Genomic DNA, 17,747 nt, shown 5'->3' with positions numbered 1-17,747 from the left:
AAGTGTTTCAGTGAAGATGTACAAATTTAGAAAGGACAAAGTTAAAAGCTGCTTTTTTTGAGGCTTTAATGACATCTTCTGAAAAAAAAAAAAAATTTAAGCCCTGGCCGACTAGCTCAGTTTGTTGGAGCATCGTCCCGATACACCAAGATCGCAGGTGTGATCCCTGGTCAGGGGTCTTTCTCCCTCCCTTCCTCTCTGTCTCTGTAAAAAAAATTAAGTAAAATTAAAAAAAAAAAAGAAAAACGAAAAACGCTGTTAGCCCTGCCAAGTAGCTCAGTTGATTAGAACGTGGTCCTGATACGCCAGTCAGGGCCCATACAAGAATCAACCAATGAATGCATAAATTAAGTGATACAACAAAGTAGTGTTTCTTTTTTGAATCAATACATTACAATTTTTTTAAATAGGGAAAAATAGCCTGTTAACAGGCCACCCATAGATGAAGGGAAGTAAGGCAGCAGCTGGCTGGAGCCTCCTTGCTCTGCAGTGGGCCAGGCTGTAATCCCGCACGTGCCCTGCCCGGCATGGACTCCGGAGAGGACTCAGAGAGCCTCAGGACTCCGCCTTTTCAAGGCTGTGCAGGGACCAGGTGGCCCTGGTCCTTCTCCCAGGAGGGTGTGGGCAGCTCCTGGGGGCCGACCCTGCTCTCCGGGAATCTCTGTAGTTGGCTTCTTCCCACAGACCCTTGCTAACTTTCTGGGCTGCCTTTAGTCCTAACTGGAGCCAACTCTAAGGATCAGGGTTTAGGCTAAGAGTTATGATAGCACAGCAACATGCAAAAGAGGATGAAGGATACCCAAACAGACCACGTGAAGAAATCTCACTGAGAGTGTCTGAGGCCCTGGTTTGTGCATTTCAGAGGAAGAAGTGACTCCACTTGAGAAACAATTTTCCTTTCTGGTTTAACCCAATAATGGCTTTGGTACACTTCAGTTTTTTTATAAGGTGAAGTAAGTAAAATAAGTATAAAGATTCTTGTGCATTAACTTTTAAAAATGCTACTGATCTGTTTTTCTTTTTAACTGACTACACTTAAAAAGCTAAAATCAGAGACTTTTAAATAAAGAGCACCCATCTCCTTAGGACAGTTACAACACAACTTCCGGAGGGCCTTTCTTGCCCCCCCCCCCCCCCGCCTCGTACGTTCATATCAGTTATATACATTGTTTTGTAGAAAATACTGGTCTACAGAATGTTTTCAAGTATATATATACTCTTTATTGCATTCCTTCATTTGCATTAAACAATATAATATATATATTTTTCAATATAGTTTTGGACAAAACACAAAGACACTAACCTCGCTGAATAGGAGACATAAGTTAATACAATGTGTGCCACTTTCATGGGAAGAGAAAAGAGGCAAGAAGATCTAAACCGGACAAGGAAATCCAGGGTGCTGGTCACCGGGAATTACAGAATTTCACAATAGAACCCACTTTTTGAAAAGCCACAAAATAAGCTAGCGATGAGAAGCTGCAACAAAGTAGACGTGACATACAAGTCCGGCAAAGATGCGCAGGTAGCCATATCTGGAGGTAATTTGCTTTCTGCCACAGGGACAGACGAGAGCTACACTCAGTGCCACTGCGGCAACAGGCCTCCCGGGGGGCGTCGGGCACGTTCCGATGGCTTCTGATGGCTTGTCCTCACATTTTAAGCAGCAATGGGGACAGAGTGGCATGCTCCATAGGTCTCATCACCAAATACAATGCCCCATGTAAATTCCTTCTAACTCAGTTATAAGACAAACCCTTTGGAAGAAGTGTAGAGGGTAGAGGAAATGTGTTACCCTCATTATGGAGCCGGTGAGGACTCCATAATGGCCGGTGAGGACTGAGGGGAGAGCGCTAGAGAGTGGTTTACTTTAGTTTTTTAGATGCTGGGTAGTACAGATAATTTAAAATGAAGGATACATAAGTAAGTCATTAACTTCAGGAAAAAAGAAAACTGGTGATGCTAATAAGCCTTTAATATTATCCTAAGGAACTGACCCATTTAGAGTTGGACACTAATTAGTACTGAGAGGTTTATTAATTACTTTCTTTAACAACTTCTTTCTTTTTAGGGGTGTACGCTTTTCCCATACATCTTTCACAAGTTTTTAACAACAGCTACCAGGTAGAAATGACTCGCGTACCTCTTACCACAGAGGAAATTAGTTATATTAAGGGGATGTCATAGCCAACACAGCACGTAATAATCTGACTTTCTACTGAGAAAGATCTCCTGATTGCAACTTGGAAACATCTCTGAAAATAATTGAGAGCAGCATCTTAGAAATCCAAAGGCCTGTTTCTTCAGGCAAAGGTAACAACCAGCTTTGTGGGAGAACTTTAACCAAATACCTGACTGCCTGTAGTGTTAGCACACGGAGGCTGTAAGATAATCCCCTGGAGCCCTTTCCTCTATTCACTGTCCCTGGTTTATCTGTCCAAAGGCTTCCTTCTAACAGGCCAACTGTTGTCTTGCAAAATCATTACATTTAGAGAGTTTTGGGGTGGTGGGGGGCAGTAGGGAGCTTAGAAGGTGTAGTGTTCACAAGTACAGTATATTTCCCACACTTAAAAGACTGAGGAAGAAGGAATCAGCTTCGGCTGCACGGAAAGAGAAGCAGAGCATTCTAAAGCAAGTGTGTACCGTTCACAAAGTGGCAGAGTATCTCGGTGAGTACAAGGAGGGGATCTGATGGCACTACTCATGCGGAGCGAGCACGTGTTGAAGGTAGGGCACGTTTCACTTCGTCAGGATCTCGAGTAAATCCAGTGACGATCCCAGGCCTCTTTACATTGGTCACTTCCCTTGGTCACTTCCCTTGGTCACTGTGTGTTTGCAAATAGTTCGTTTTCAAAGTCAAGGGGGCTACTGAAAAAGAAATGCCCAAAACACAAACAAGAGATGAGGGTGTGCAAAAAGCCATTCCTCACAAAATCACTGCGAGCTTCTTAATGGCTTTTCTAAGTTTCTCACTACGCGCCTGTTGTTAGATGAGCAAGTCATGAAAGAAAAGGGCCACAGCTCCATGCATCTAAAAGCAGGTTCCCACAAGTATGTACCATTGGGTTTTTTCCTGCATTGTGACAAGGAAGTTTTGTGAAGCAGGACAGGGAGGGCAAACCAACAGTACAGCCAACTTCCTTGCTTGGTCCCTCAGACCTACAACACAGTGAAAAATTCTATAAATGCGAACAGAGTTGTCCAAGAAAGGCTGAGATTTTAAGTTTATAAGCACTAGAGGCAACGCTTAGAATGGGCACTGGGACTTGAGAGAGGGGTGAATTTGGGTGACAGTCAAGTGCTGTACATACTTACGCTCCTTCTTCTCTCAAGAGAGCCAAGAATTTCCTCACGCGGTATTCAGGATCCATCTAAATACATCAGAAGAAATAAAGACCAAGGGTTAATGGTGCCGTCTAATAACCACGCACTTACTCATGCCAAGGAAATGCTGAGCTTCACACTTTCCTCCGTGCTTTTTTGCCCAGTCGCAGAACTGGGTTACCTGTTCCTTGACCAGTACTCTGATGCACAGGAAAGCAGGCTGTGTCATTCAAGAGAAGTGAATGGGACTTCCTACTACGGAGAACTGCTATATTAGAGGTGCCAAATGGCCCAGCGGGTCGTTCCCAGGCACCTCAGTGCGTGCTCCCTTAGCTGGCACCGAGTGAGGAGGCAGCGAGCCTTCGAGGACTAGTGGGAGACCGCATGGTGGCCATTCCTGGGCGCTCACGTGGCAACCAATTCACAGGACTCATCTAAGGCCTAAAAGTGAGACCAAACTTGAAGAACTGATGTTGATTGAACAACTAAAAAAAATAGCTTATTCAGTCTTTATGATCGATAATCTAGCTTTTCTTAGCCTTGGTCTCCCTTCCATAGCTGCCGCTCTGCAGGTAATGAAAACCATTGTGCCGAAACTACCAAAGCAAAGCACAGGGCGCACTCCTCCCAGTGAGGCTCCGGATAGCTGGGTCTCTGCGGACGAGAACAGGGCCGTGAGCCGAAGGAGAGATGGAGGTGTCCCGGTCCAGGTCATCATTAGTAATTGTCAATTTTCACCTTAAATTCATATTTACACTAATTTGCTTATACTTTCTTTTCATTGGTCCACTCACCAGAGATGTGAAGTATCTAAAAAATTGTCATTAAAAACATCTTTAATTCCTTAAGGTGAATTTTTATTGTAAGAAACACACCTAACTTTAAAAAATGTTCCTGGGCAGGAGTCTGTTTCCCAAGAGGGAACTCCCTGCCCTCCGGGAGCAGCTTTCAGATGCTCGGCGCAGCTGCGGGTGAATGTGCAACTGGATTCCCCTCTAACCACTTTTTTTTTGTTGTTTAAAGATCTCTTCTATCACAGAAAAACATCCAGCAGAAGTTTCAAATGTATCAAAGTTAAGAGGTCAGACTACAAAGGACTAAGAAAAAGTGTGAATAGCTAACAAAAGAAACATTTTTCTTCTTTGGGAATAGAATTACATATGAATCAATTGTCAACTTCTTTAAAAAAAATGGAACTGGCTGGAGCTCAGCTGTAGTCAGTACTTGCAGGTCTTTGCCCATTAAATATATTTAATATGTGTGAGCAACGACTTACTGACTTGCCTGTAGCAATGGAATTAAAAGTCAAGAGAAAGGGAGGAAAAAAGTAATCTAGATAAATGACTTTATTCCCTCAGGTGACATCCAGTCAGAGCAGATCCGCAGCACTGTGCAAGTTTTAACAGAATTGTGTATGGTGAACAGAGAGGTAACATGACTTATATTCTGCTAAACTACATGCCTCTTCACTTAGGCTCAGGCTCTCTAAGGCAGATCTAAAGAGAATTCACTCAGCTGCACGAAATCCATTTGACATGAAGGGGTTCAAGCTCAGAGGCCTATGAAGTGTCAGTCGCTGAAGATTAGGCCCGACTGCCCCGCTTTCACTTTCCACCCCACACACATAAGCGGCATTAACTTGATCACTGACCTGCAGGCATGAAAGGAAGAGGAAGGGGTAGGGATTCGGGAGAAAAACCCACATAGTTTCTTCTATGCAATTACTGGAGAAAAAACTTGTGCTGAAACTAAAAAAAACGAAGAGTTGAGCTGCCTATCTGACAGGTTTATCTTTTCCAAGGAAAGGGCCAACACATCTGTATAGGCACCTTTCCCAAGAAAAGCCCTATGCAAAGTGGTTAGTCTGTAACTTTAATTCACTGTTCAAAATGGGAAATAAGTAAACTGGCTTAAAAACAGCCCAGCTGAAAGTGCAACAGATTGAACTTTAGGTTTCGGAAAACCACAATCTTATTTTAAAATAAATTCACCAGCAAAGATGAAAAAGCATTCGCTTTTTGTTTCCAACTGTCAGTGGTCAAGAGCCGAGTTCGGGGGTAACTGCAGCTTCACCTCTGCCACCCACTGCTCACACGGATCAAGGGCAGAGCTGCGCAGTGATACACGTGCTCAGAAGGTAGCCTAGGACCTGGGAGAGACTCACGCTCTCAAAGTTCGCCGGGCACCCTACTCTGTCTGGCTCTGTTCCAGAGACTGTGGATTCAACAGTGAGTGTCAGCAAAGATTGCTGAGCTCAGAGACCTTAGTGAGGACACATTTATTATCTATCTAACTTGATAAGCATAAAAAGACACAGGATGGGCACATGGAAGGGTGGAGTTCCAAAATGAGGAACAGTAAGTTGCCAGCAGACTCGAGAAAGTCCCAAAGTAGCTTCATCTGTCTTTGCCCAGGCAGCAGCCTGGGCTCAGTTCTCTATGGGTGCTGAACCCTGCAGCAGTTGGCGTGAAGTTTCCTGGAGCCCAGGCCAGGGGAACATACACGGAGCCCAAGTCTGCTCTGCACAACTCGATTACTTTGTCCCCTAGAACAGTCTCCCAGGCCCCTTTTGGTATATGTGTGGTAGTTTCCTGACCTCTGATGGTAACGTCATCCCCCTCCATCAACTGGCTGGGACCTCGGATAACTCGCTGACAACCTGTGGGACATGCTACCCTCATTGCTAAAATGAGAAGCAGCGGAACAATTGTTCTTTGAAGTCCTTTCTAGTTCTACGATTGGGTGACTCCCAAAGTTAAAACTTAAAAATAACTTTATAATCTTTTCTTCTATTTTTGAATTTTCAGTGGGAAAGAAAAGTACCAATAAATTACTGTTTGATCTCAGGCTACTAATATCAATTTCAGTTTGGAAATAATATAAGAAAATTAGCCCTGGCTGGTGTGGCTCAGTGGATTGAGCACCGACCTGAGAACCAAAAGGTTGCTGGTTCAAATCCCAGTCTGGGCACGTGCCTGGGTTGCAGGCCAGGTCCCCAGTAGGGGGTTCGCGAGAGGCAACCACACATTAATGTTTCTCTCTATCTTTCTCCCTTCCTTCCCCTCTGTCTAAAAATAAATAAAATCTTTAAAAAAATTGTAACAAATTAAAACGTCAGCAAAAGGAAATATAAAACCTGTAGGCATAACGTAAAGCTTCTATGACTGAATCACACAGAGAAGGAAGCAACCTACCTGTAGGGACATCTCGATCAACATTAGCAGCTTCTTGATTCCTATCCAGACCTGTTTCCCTTTTACTTGCTGTGCAATTGTGGTACGTTCCTTATCCTTGAAATTGCCCAAAAGCTACAAAAACATTAAAAATAATGAAAGCAGTGTTATAATAAGTGAATCAACAACATTAGTTAATTTTTACACTTATTCTTAAAAGAACAATGACTAGTTGACTGGTTCAACTTGACAGGATTCTCTCCTATTTTAAAATCTAACCTGACCTTCCTAAACCCAGTAGGTGTAGTTATGAAAGTGAATGTTGGTACTCTAAGTTCTGCTTTCCTATAGGCCTCCATTATAATTTAGAGGTATATTTGCTGGGGGGAAAATAGCTCCAATCCACAATAAATATCAGTTAAAATTTTTAACATTCCTTTCTAGGAACAAATCTGTATGCGTCAGAGCAAGCAAAATGTAATTCTCTCCCCCAACTCCGGCACAAAAGCTGCTCGAGCAGGTAACCTGCAGACATTCCTCATGTAAACAATTTCCATTTTGTTGGGAGTGGCCCCAGTTTTACGGGTCTTGAGGCTTGTAAGAAGACTTCACCACCGTTGCAGAAGTCACTAGATAAAATTTCTAACAGATTTATCAAGTCACTTGTACATACTAGTATTGATCAAAAGTTTAATGAAGAATTAATTTTTTTAAAATTAAAGACTTTGTTATCCTTAAAAGTACTGAAGAAAACATTTCTGTGTTATAAACTTGTTCATGAATCAGTTCCTTTTACTTCTGTAGCTTTTTTGAAGTTCTAATGGTTTTAATCATCATCCCAATTTATTAAATAAATACAAGTGAAGGGGCTGGAAGCTCCCACGAATGACTGACTTTTCTACATTGAGCACGTTATCCCCCCGCCACCAGCCCACGCCTCTGGTCCATGTGGTCTGTGTGCATCGCTCACGCTGGGCACAGTCACCCATCACTGGCAGCTTGTGTGCTGCCCATGCCGAGGAGTGGGACACACACTCCCACTGATAGTCATCTCTCCTTCCTCTAATTCCTAAAAGCACCTGAAGGTATAGCCCAGGTCCCATACTCCAGGTTAACATAGAAACTAAACACCAGGTGTGATGTCTGGCACCCCTTCGCATTATTTCCAGCTTCAAGTCCTTTCTTATAAACAGTGAGCAATCCATTGACTCATTCTCACCTCCAAAGCTTCCAGCAGCTGCTCTCCTGTGGCAATGTTGGGCACGTGGATGGTGGTGCTGAAAGCGGTGAGCATTTCCATCTCCTGGAGCACGTCTTTGCGGCTAGTGGTCCCAATGATGAGAAGCTTGCGGCCCTGATCGCAGAGAGAAAACACGTGAAAATGCACAGGATGAAGCTGATTAGAACACTTGATAGGGTAAGCCTGAACAATACCCACTTGTTCAATCGCACAAATGTAAACGATTAGGCAAGAGAAAAAAAAAATCAGAATTGTCCTCCTGAAATCAAAAGAGAAGAATCAACAACATGATTCAGAAAGAGTAACACTTCTTTGGAACACGATTTAGAAAGAGGCAACAGCTCCTTCTTCTCACTCACATCTATAAAATAGTGGCTTAGCAGATCAGGGAGCCATACAAGCCAAGACACTTCAGTACATGTTTGTAATTCACTTTTCACCGCCAACACGGTGTATGTATCATGGGAATCGGGAAAATGAAATGAATGAATGAAAAGTCGGTGTTCACCCACTTGGCAAAGCTTTGCTATGGTTTTTAGAAGGAGTAGGGTAATAATAATATTTTACATGTTCCGTAACACTTAACTATGAAAGGCATGTTGTTAAGTGCTTTACGTAATTGCCTTGGTTAATATTTTTAAATTTAATTTTTATCTGCCATCCCCAAATATACCAAAAGATGTTTAAAAACTATACCAGGTTTATGCCACCATTCCTGACCTCCTTTCTCCAGAGGCAATTCTCTTAGCTTTCTTCCTGGTGCTTACTTCCTTGTCTTTAAATAACAAGGTTACATTACTATTTTAAGACTTTTGTTTTCAGCTTTAAATATTATTTAACTTCCTATTATGGAAGATGGTTATTTAATATAAATTTTGTACTTACTCTCCCCCCACCCCAATATATCCTTCTCATCCTTCTAATACAGTTTTTGCAGTTTTGGGTTAAATCTATATTCAATATTTATTATGATTATATAAATGTGATCTACAGCCAAGCCATGTAGTTTACTATTAATTTCCTTTCTTGGAAGACATTCCGTTTACATTAGAGTTAATAACTGCCATTTCCCTCCTTTGCTTAGTTTACCAGGCACTGGTCTATCACAAGTTCATCTCCGAACACACACAACCACGAGTACCTTCCGGTGCATTCAGACAGGGTAGGGAATTCAAGACACCTCCCTCCTGAAGCTCTCAGCTCTCAGAGCTCAGTCTGAACCGACTGCTCTCCAGGCCTGTCCTACAGCTGCAGGTCTGGAACTTTGCTCTTCCCTCTGTTACAATCCCATTTCCTAGCTTCCTTTTTCTTCATTTATTCTTTCTGTGGTACATATACTTCAAGGCTTCCCCAGAAATTTGATGTAATAGAGGTAAGAATCCCAACATTTCCTTGAATGTGTGGAAATGCCTTTATTTCACCCTTAATGTTGTACACACCATTTATACTTAACAGTGTGGCTAGGTGTGGAGAGCCAGGTTAGAGAGCCTTTCCCTTCAGAATTTTGAAGGCACTGCTCCATTGCCTTTTAATTTTCAGTGTCATTGGCTGGAAGATTGATGCCATTCTGATTTTCTGACTCTTTGTTTCTAATTTTTTTTTAAATATAATTTTAAAGGGATCTTTTCTTTATCCCTAGGTTCTGTAATTTCAAAATTGTGTATCTTGAGACAAGTCTTTCTTTACTCTTTCTGCTGGCATTAGATGGGTCCTTTCTAAGCTGGAAACACCAATCATTCCATTCTAAGAAATTTCTTTATTTCCTTCCATTCATTTTCTTTCCCCTACGCTCCCATCCCCTGCCCCAGAACCTCCATGAGTCGGATACTGGTCCACTTGTAATCTTCTAATTTTTTCTTTCTTTCTTTTGCTCTTGGTTTTTATTTCTTTAATACTTTTTTTAGGTTAGCATCAGCTTTATCTTCCAACACTTATATTAATCTCTTTCTATAATATTTTTTATTTCTAAGAGCTTCTTGAAGCTCTTGTTTCTTGAATCTTTTTTTTTTATTTCATCCTATTACATTTCATGGATACAATACCTAATTTTAGATCTCTGTGGATACTAGATTTTAAAAATGTTTTCTTCTGTTCTCTGCTTTGTCTGTTTCCTCTGAGTTTGTGTTTTCCTATTTGTTCATTGGGGGCTTTCCTTCAGAGTGTATCTTTATATGATAACTAATCACATTCAAGAGTTAAACTAGTAAGTGGGAGCTCTACGTCTGAGGGCTTCACTACAGGATAATGATGATCAGATAAGACTTGGCTGATTATTGGGGGTCCCTCAAAGGTCAGGAAACAAATTTTTTCCCAGAGAAGAATCTTCCAACCCCCTGCCCGAGGACTATGAAGCCTGGTTTCCAGCGTACTGGAAGTAGATGGGGGAAGGGGTCTCAGTATCACACCGTCCAATACGGAGACTTTCATTGGCTCCTATCTGCAGTCTCTCATTTAACGTTCACTATAATCCTGAGAATTAAGTATTAGCATTATCTCTATTTTACTGATGAAGTTCTGTCTCACAGAAATAAGTAATTTTTTCAAGGTCAACTAATAAAAAATGGAGCCGGGAATGGAAACCAGATCCAGAATCCAAAATGGTACGCTGCCTTTCTTCATGAAGAAAAACCCATTTAAAACAATACTTACTTGGAAAATGGAAGAGGAATAAGTCTTAAACTCATGTCACTAGATTTATACACACTCATTTCATAGATAAGCCTTTATACAATCATTAAATCTATTCACAGATCTTAGAAATTCAGGATGTCAAAATAAATATGGAAATAATTATGTGGAAATTAAAATAAATGTAGGAAAATATTTTACAAAGTTAAAGAAAAGATGCCAAAACACTTTCAATTTGGGTTTTGTAAACACCACACTACTACTGTCAATGACTGTCAGTAAGGCATGCGAGCCAGCCTCGGTCTTCCTCACTGTTTTTGCCCATCGTGCTGTGCCAAGAGTGGGTAACGCGCCAACAAAGACATGTCGAAGAAGCAAAGTTGAGACCTTCTGGTATAACTAATGGTTGGCACATCAGGTGAGTGTGCGGTCTGTGGGATAGATGTATACCTGCGATGTATACAGACGGAAGGGAGGTCTTTATTACTAGTGAAGAAATCAAGTAGCTACAAATTAAACACATTATCAATGGAGCTTTACCAAGCTCCTAGATGAATATGGAACAGACCTTGTACCTATGGACAGATGCAAAAGAGAACATTACAATACAATATGGAAAGGCAGAGATGTTATCACAGGATGTCAGGGGAGAGGGAAGAAACAGGAAAGAGAGGAACACCTTTTCTCTGGAGGAGGTAATTCCTGAGCTGAGTCTTAAGGAGTGAGTAGGCTGATTAGGACAATGAAGGTGAAGGATATTCCAAGCCAGAAGGCACAGAAATATTTAAGTCCAAAGGCAAAATAACAAACACTGGGGTGTTGCCCTGGCTAGTGTGGCTCAGTGGTCTGAGAGCCAGCCTGCAGACCGAAAGGTGGCTGGTTCGATTCCCAATCAGGGCACATGCCTGGGTTGCAGGCCAGGTCCTCCAGTTGGGGGCGTGTGAGAGGCCGATCAATGTTTCTCTTACACATCAATGTTTCTGTTGCTCTTGTTCTCTCTCCTCTCCCCTCTCTCTAAAAATAAATAAAACCTTTAAAAAAAGAACCTGGGTGTTAGGGTAATTACGAACACACAAAGACTTATATATACCTACCATAACAGAAGTGGTGCTTTTACACTACACTCTAAGTCTTTTTCAACCCTGAATTCTAGGGGTAAACTTAGAAACATATTCCAGAAGGCTAACAGATGCCAAAGGCCACACAGGCTGGAACATCCTCACAACATTGAAAGGAAAGTGGTACTTCTCTTTTTCCCTTAGGGTTTTAATGTTCCACAGCCCGTAATTCAAGCTCCCTCCCCTTGCTCCTGTCCCACGGAGGGCTCTGGAGGGATGGCATCGAGGAGGAAGCTTCCCACTCCTGCCAGAAAGCTGAAGCTGCCATTTTCCCTGTGAGCCTTTCTCTTAGCTAAGTGACTGGCTCTTCAGAGTGTTGAAAGACTGGGAAATGTAGCGCAGCTTATAATAGAGATGCTAATTTGTGTTTTGCTTTTCTTTTTGTTTAACAAGACTGCAAACACTGCAGAGAGGTCATGACCCAGGCAAGTTCAGGCCTTGACTTGTAAAGCATCATCTTTAAGAAAACACCAAAAAACATTACGAAATGATTAAATTATGCCGGGTCATTTTGTATATTAATTAGTGGAGTAATGACAGGAGGAAGCTTTATCACAAAAAAGCAGCTCTGAGTGTGTTACTATAATAAATCCCATTATAAGCTGCCAGCAGCATAAAACAGGAAGGCCAGCTTTAAAAATACAAGTTTTAGAGCTCAACCCAAGAGGGTAAATCCAACTTGTTAGTGTGTGGCTACTAGTCTTAAGTCCCCTGGGCCAAAACGTGCCCGCCCCTCGATGGAAAGAAAAGAAGTAGAGAGAGAACATTTGGGGGGAAAAAATCATTCCCAGCATCCTCTTTACTGAGATTTGCTGGCCCTGCTGCAATAAAGAAAGGGCCTAAATAAAATGACTATCTGCCAATCGGATTATGATGAGCATTGTTCAAGGTTAAATAAGTATTAGTTAACTAATTCTTGGTGCTATAAGAAGCAACTCAGGTGAAAACATTACCATGAGAAAGGCAGGGCTCAGTCAGGTGTTGATCCTTCAGAAAAAAAAAAAACAACAAAAACAACAAAAAACAACACTTCTTTACATGAGGAAGAATGAGCTCAGTACTAAGCAGTGTCTAAGCCTTTTGCGCACAAAGGACTAACCAGATAATCCACACCCTTTCATAGGTCCTGCCCATTGACTGGCCCTAATAAACTGATTTGTAACAAAAGTTCATATGGGAGAAAGCTTTTTTTCTTCTTAAATAAAAATGCCACCAATATAACACTGCAGTGAAATGGAAGGGCTGATTTTAACCTGTGAACAAAAGTAAAGTCAGTTATGCAGGAAAGAAAGGCCATTCTTTCCGTATCATTCAATGCGGAGCAAGTGTAATACACCCTTGGTAAGAAGAATTAACTGTGAACAATTGGAGATCCTGAAATGGATTAAGGACTTTAAAAGTGCAACTCCAAACTGCTGTGTGCTGGAGGCCTTACTCTTTATTTTATGACTGCTGGAATTGTGAAAAACTTCAGCATATTAAGAGTTTATAAACCCAGTAACTAAAAGATAAAACAGATTAGTTGATCAGACCATGAACAAGAATATTTTGCAGTCAGGTACTTATGGAATGATGGGATTTGGTTTGTGCTTTCAAAGTGATTACAATTTAGCTGGGAAGAGCACATAAATATTCAGGGGCCACTACCAAGTAGCCCATCAGTAAGTGCAAACTCATAATGGCCGAAGGGGCACAGCATGTGGGGACGATTTCATTGGAGTGGGGTTATCTGGGAAGATTCCTGTAGAAGTGCAGAGACGCTGACAAAGAAGAGGCCATTGGAGAAGGGACAGGGCTCTAATGCTACCAAATCCTGTGTGGGTGGTGGAGGCAGCTGAGCCAGAGCACTGAGGGCCGGTAATGGAGTCCTTGTTAGAGAGATGGGGAATGGGCAGCAATAAAAGGAAGACTCAGAATGCTACACTAAGGAAGGAGATTTAGTATAAAAAGCAACAGGAAACTAGAGAATGTTCCTGAGGAGGAAGGACTGTGATGAAGAGAGAGCTGATCCTGGCGGCTGCATGCAGGATGGTCTGGTGGCCAGTGAGGAAGCTGCCGCGTCAGTGACATGGCAGCTGTAAGAGGAAGCACTCCAGGAGGGTCCACACCCTTCCCCAATACTTCTCGGAGATGGCACCCTTTTTAATGCAAGCCTAGGGCTGGCGGAACGCAAGGGAGATGGGCACATCCCGACGGGTAGACGAGGGGGGGGGGGGCTCGGTGCAGCAGGAAAAGGGCAGGCTGCATCACTCACAGCTATGTGATTCTGGCTAGGTTACTGTACTTCTCGGGACCTGTCTCCTCCTCAACCATACAAATGGGACTAAAAGATGACCTACTGTCAGAGTAGAGCACGAAGTGAAGAATGCTTGGGGTAGGGGGTCTTCGCCATTATTGTCACTGAAGGCAGGAAGGAAAGGAAGTGAAGGCTTGAATAAATGGTCTTGAGAGGAAACTGAAAAATGGTCCTCTGCCTAGGATGTCAAGAATCCATAACCTTAAGTCCAGTGGGCGAGCAGTGGGGTGCCTGAGAATTCCTCTCTTCCCATCGACTCGGGGCACTAGCAGCAAAAGATACTGAGCGAGCACATTCTCCCGGAGGGCCCAGATTCACTGTGTGAGGGGAAGATGAGAACACCAGTCTTCAGCTTAACTAGGGTTACAGTGAGGGCCAGGCGGGGTCCCCCAGAAGGAGCTGTGGCAGCGATGAGGGGGAGGGCCCTCGGTGAGAGGCAGCGACTTTGAGGGAACAGTCAGTTCTGGGCAGAGGGCATGGAAAACACTCTTGGTAAGAGGTGGTTCAGTCCGTCACTTACCCTAGCTTCATTCTTGAAATGGGAATAATTTCTCCTATTTTTTACTTACTTTGCATGATTCAATAGAGACATTTTAAACAATTCGACTTAACAATTTATTGCTGCATTTATTTGCAAGTCTGACTCTTGTTTCTAGCCTGTCAAGTCCCTGGGGGTAGGAGCCATGTTTTACTCATCTATGTCCTCGAAGTTCCTAGCACCGCACATGGAGCATGCGGGACTCCCGTTCCCTCTGCCTGGAATGTTCTTTCCCTCCCAGTGGAGGTGTTGCCTGAATGTCACCTTCTCCACAAGGGCTACACAGCCCCCCACAGCCCCATTTAAAACTACAATGCCCCCTTCCTCACCTTCATCCTGATGTTGCCCCCCAGTATGAACCACCTTATAATGCACTAAATACTTTACTCATTTACTGTCTTTACTTATTTATTGTGCTTTTTGCTAGTCCTCCTTCACAAGGGCAGGACGTCTGTTTGGTTTTATCAATGTATTCAGGGCTAGCCTGGCACACAGCAATAGTTAGTGAATTTGACTTGAATGAATGAATGGCGATCTCAGCACAGGCTTCAAGGGCAGCAGATCACTCCTTCGTTACGTGCTCTGGCCTGGCCCTGGGAGAATGCACATTACACCAAGTGTCCAACAGGAGAATGTGCTCTGAGCCCCAAGTGCTGAATGCTATGACGACAACAACTTTTAGAGAAAATAATCTAAAAGGAATAGCATGTATGCTTCGTTTACAGTGTGAGTAGATGCAAAGGCTGTTATAGCTCTTTTAGTTAATGGATTGATCGATAAATAGTTAAGCTACCAATTAGATAATGCAGACTTCTCTCACAGAGAAGAGATAAGATTCATCAGAAGCCATTAATTTAAGCTAGTAAGATAACAAGTATTATTAAGCATCTCCTACAAGTCTCGGTTTTCCCAAACCAAGGGAAAAAACTGACTCCCATTAAAAACCACCAGGGCTCTGGACCGGGACAGGAGAGGCGTGGGGCCTTTCTGCATGCAGTTCTGATTTCTCTAGCTCAAATGTCTGCAACTTTTTTGGGGGGGGGTAGTTAAATGTTTAAGTTGAATACCAAAGGAAGGATGTTTCAAATAAATCATGCTACAACTAGGCAGGCAACTACACTTAAACTCTCCATTAGACGTTTCCCCTGAAGCACATTCTTAGTCTACCGTCTTTGTAACCACTGCAAGTAGGAGAGACGACAACAAAGAGGGGAACTCATGATGCACACTGGATGCAAAATGAGAAGCTTTGCCCCAAATAATTGTAAATAATTACTACAGGTGAGCAGCCCACTTTGTAATATTAAAGAACATTTTAGTAGCAATTTATGAAAAAGACACCAAGTCATCAGATTTTACACTTGGAGCAGCTCTTAAAGGTTACCTGGTCCTTGCCTTCTCCCTCATTGGCTCTTTTGTAGCTGAGAGACCTGGGGTGAGAGGTGAAGTGATCGTCTGAAGCTTTTATATCCAGGAGGGAGAGTTCAGGCCTCACTGAAACTTCCACTAAGCTTTGCTGCCCACCGTTCTTACTTGTGTAATTTTAACTCACATCAGCAATTGCTGACCCTTAATTATGAGTTAGTTAGGTGAGATATATTACCTAGAAATGCGGATCCCTGAGCTCTTAGGAGAAAAGGTTAAAGAAATTAAGAAAATAAAAGTTGTACACTTAGGATACTCAGTGCCAAAGGAATAGTTTTGTAGACACGTTCTCTCATTGGAGACTTAAAGCAAGATAACCAGTGATGACGCCAAACTCCCCGGCCTGGCACCTGCAGCACACCTCCCCACTTCGCTCAGCTTTTAGCTGGGTGTGCCCTGAAATGGCCCCTCTGCTCTATCAGGTCAATTTTCTTATTTTTTCTTTGATTTCTACCTCTGTGCTTTTGATCCATGGTATTCCTCTTTATTAAAATGCTTTCCAGAGTTCCTACCCGTTTGCGATCATCTCTTATGTTCCAGATATTTCAGAACTCGCCTGCTCTCCACACTCTGCCCTCATTTAACCCCGAACAACCCAGCTCACTGCTTCCGGCCCTGACCTCTCAGGACACAGAGCCCGGTAACCACACCACTTCTCTGGAGGCCACTTTGCTGAACGATTTCAACTATCCAGAACACAGTCAAAACACAAGAAATCAGCCAAATCCTCACACTTCCAGGACTGAAAGCAGAACACAAAACAAAGTGAGGTTCAGGTGACTTCACTCACGGGGAGTGCCGACTTATCCATCAGTGGCATTTGAGAGGCCCACAAAAATATTCTTTCTTTTAGAATCAGAAAAAAAGACCTTTCAGGTTGAACAAAGTGTTTTAAATACCAACAGCTGAAAAATAACACTTCAATTTCTTTCATTTAATGGGGGAAGGGGACCACATCAGTCGTAACGTGGCCGTGCTGCAGGAGAGCTGTCCGCACAGGCCCCTTCCTCTCCCTCCACAAACAACTCCTGCGCCCTGGTGGTTGCCTTTCTCCATCACAGATGACCGGGAGCAGCGAATTAGGAGAGGGGCACTGTCAGAGGCAGGAACTAATACAACTCATAGCAAAACCATTAAAAACAAGAAGAGGTCCCAAAATGCAAAAACAAGACGAAAGCGGCACGCTGGGCCCACTTCCTGGCGACCGCGGCAGTCCGACACGTTCCAATAGTTCTTACTGTTACTCAGGTGATTAATTACGGTTTGGGATGATGGTCCATATCCATCAATACAGTGTGTGTGATACTTAGCTTCAGACACCAAAATATATGTAGCCATTATTTCCTTTTTAAAAAAATCCTCGCCCAAGGATACGTTTATTGATTTGACAGACAGAAAGAGACAGAGGGAGAGAGGGAAACATCAATGTGAGAGAAACATCAATCAGTTGCCTCCTGTACGTGTCCTGATGGGGATCGAACCTGCAACCTTTTGGTGTACAGGACAACACGCTACCGCCTGGCCAGGGTACCATTTTTTCCTTTTAAAAAGGGCTAAAGTGGTGGTGAATGCACAATGCAATACGCAGATGATGTAACCTGAAACATAAAATTTTATTAAGCAATGCCACCCCAATAAATTCAGTAAAATATCAAATCAAATAAAGAAGGCTAAAGTATAATAATTAATATTTAAAGAGGTTAAGATTCAGTCATTTGGAGAAAATGAAGCCTTTGAGTTCTCATGAATTCCTAGTCTTCCCTCCAGTGAAACTGAATATGCCATATGAAACCTAAGGTAAGTGACTGTACATGAAACATATCCTGAAAGTCCCAAGTACCAGTTAGTGTGTACATAATAAATCTGCTGACTCTGGCATGGAGCATCCTTCACTGTCTCCCTACTCCTCAGCATGGCACAGCGGCCCTGAGCCCTCTCCCTTTCACTCATCTCTCAAGGCCAAGACCAAGAACTACTACTTGTGAAACGTTTGCAGATTTTCTCA

General features: G+C 42.7%; 1 protein-coding gene across 3 annotated transcripts in view; it reads right to left on the bottom strand.

The window, feature by feature from the left end:
• Positions 1-1,203: 1,203 nt before the first annotated feature.
• The window catches only part of NSF (N-ethylmaleimide sensitive factor, vesicle fusing ATPase), a 132,820-nt gene continuing 116,276 nt past the window's right edge, over positions 1,204-17,747 (bottom strand). The window contains exons 18-22 of one of the 3 annotated variants that reach the window (XM_053910401.1): positions 7,717-7,851; positions 6,519-6,632; positions 3,316-3,371; positions 3,060-3,159; positions 1,204-2,868 (exon numbers count right to left, since the gene is read on the bottom strand). In XM_053910401.1, the coding sequence (XP_053766376.1) occupies positions 2,866-2,868; positions 3,060-3,159; positions 3,316-3,371; positions 6,519-6,632; positions 7,717-7,851 (408 nt within the window). In that variant the 3' untranslated portion in view covers positions 1,204-2,865. Of the gene's footprint in view, positions 2,869-3,059; positions 3,160-3,311; positions 3,372-6,518; positions 6,633-7,716; positions 7,852-17,747 lie in introns of all 3 variants that reach the window. The other 2 variants (XM_053910403.1, XM_053910402.1) reach the window with 2 other exon arrangements.

This window comes from Desmodus rotundus, chromosome 9 (genome assembly GCF_022682495.2).
Source record: "Desmodus rotundus isolate HL8 chromosome 9, HLdesRot8A.1, whole genome shotgun sequence".
Classification (NCBI taxonomy): Eukaryota; Metazoa; Chordata; class Mammalia; order Chiroptera; family Phyllostomidae; genus Desmodus; species Desmodus rotundus.
This window is presented reverse-complemented; position numbering and strand designations above follow the sequence as displayed.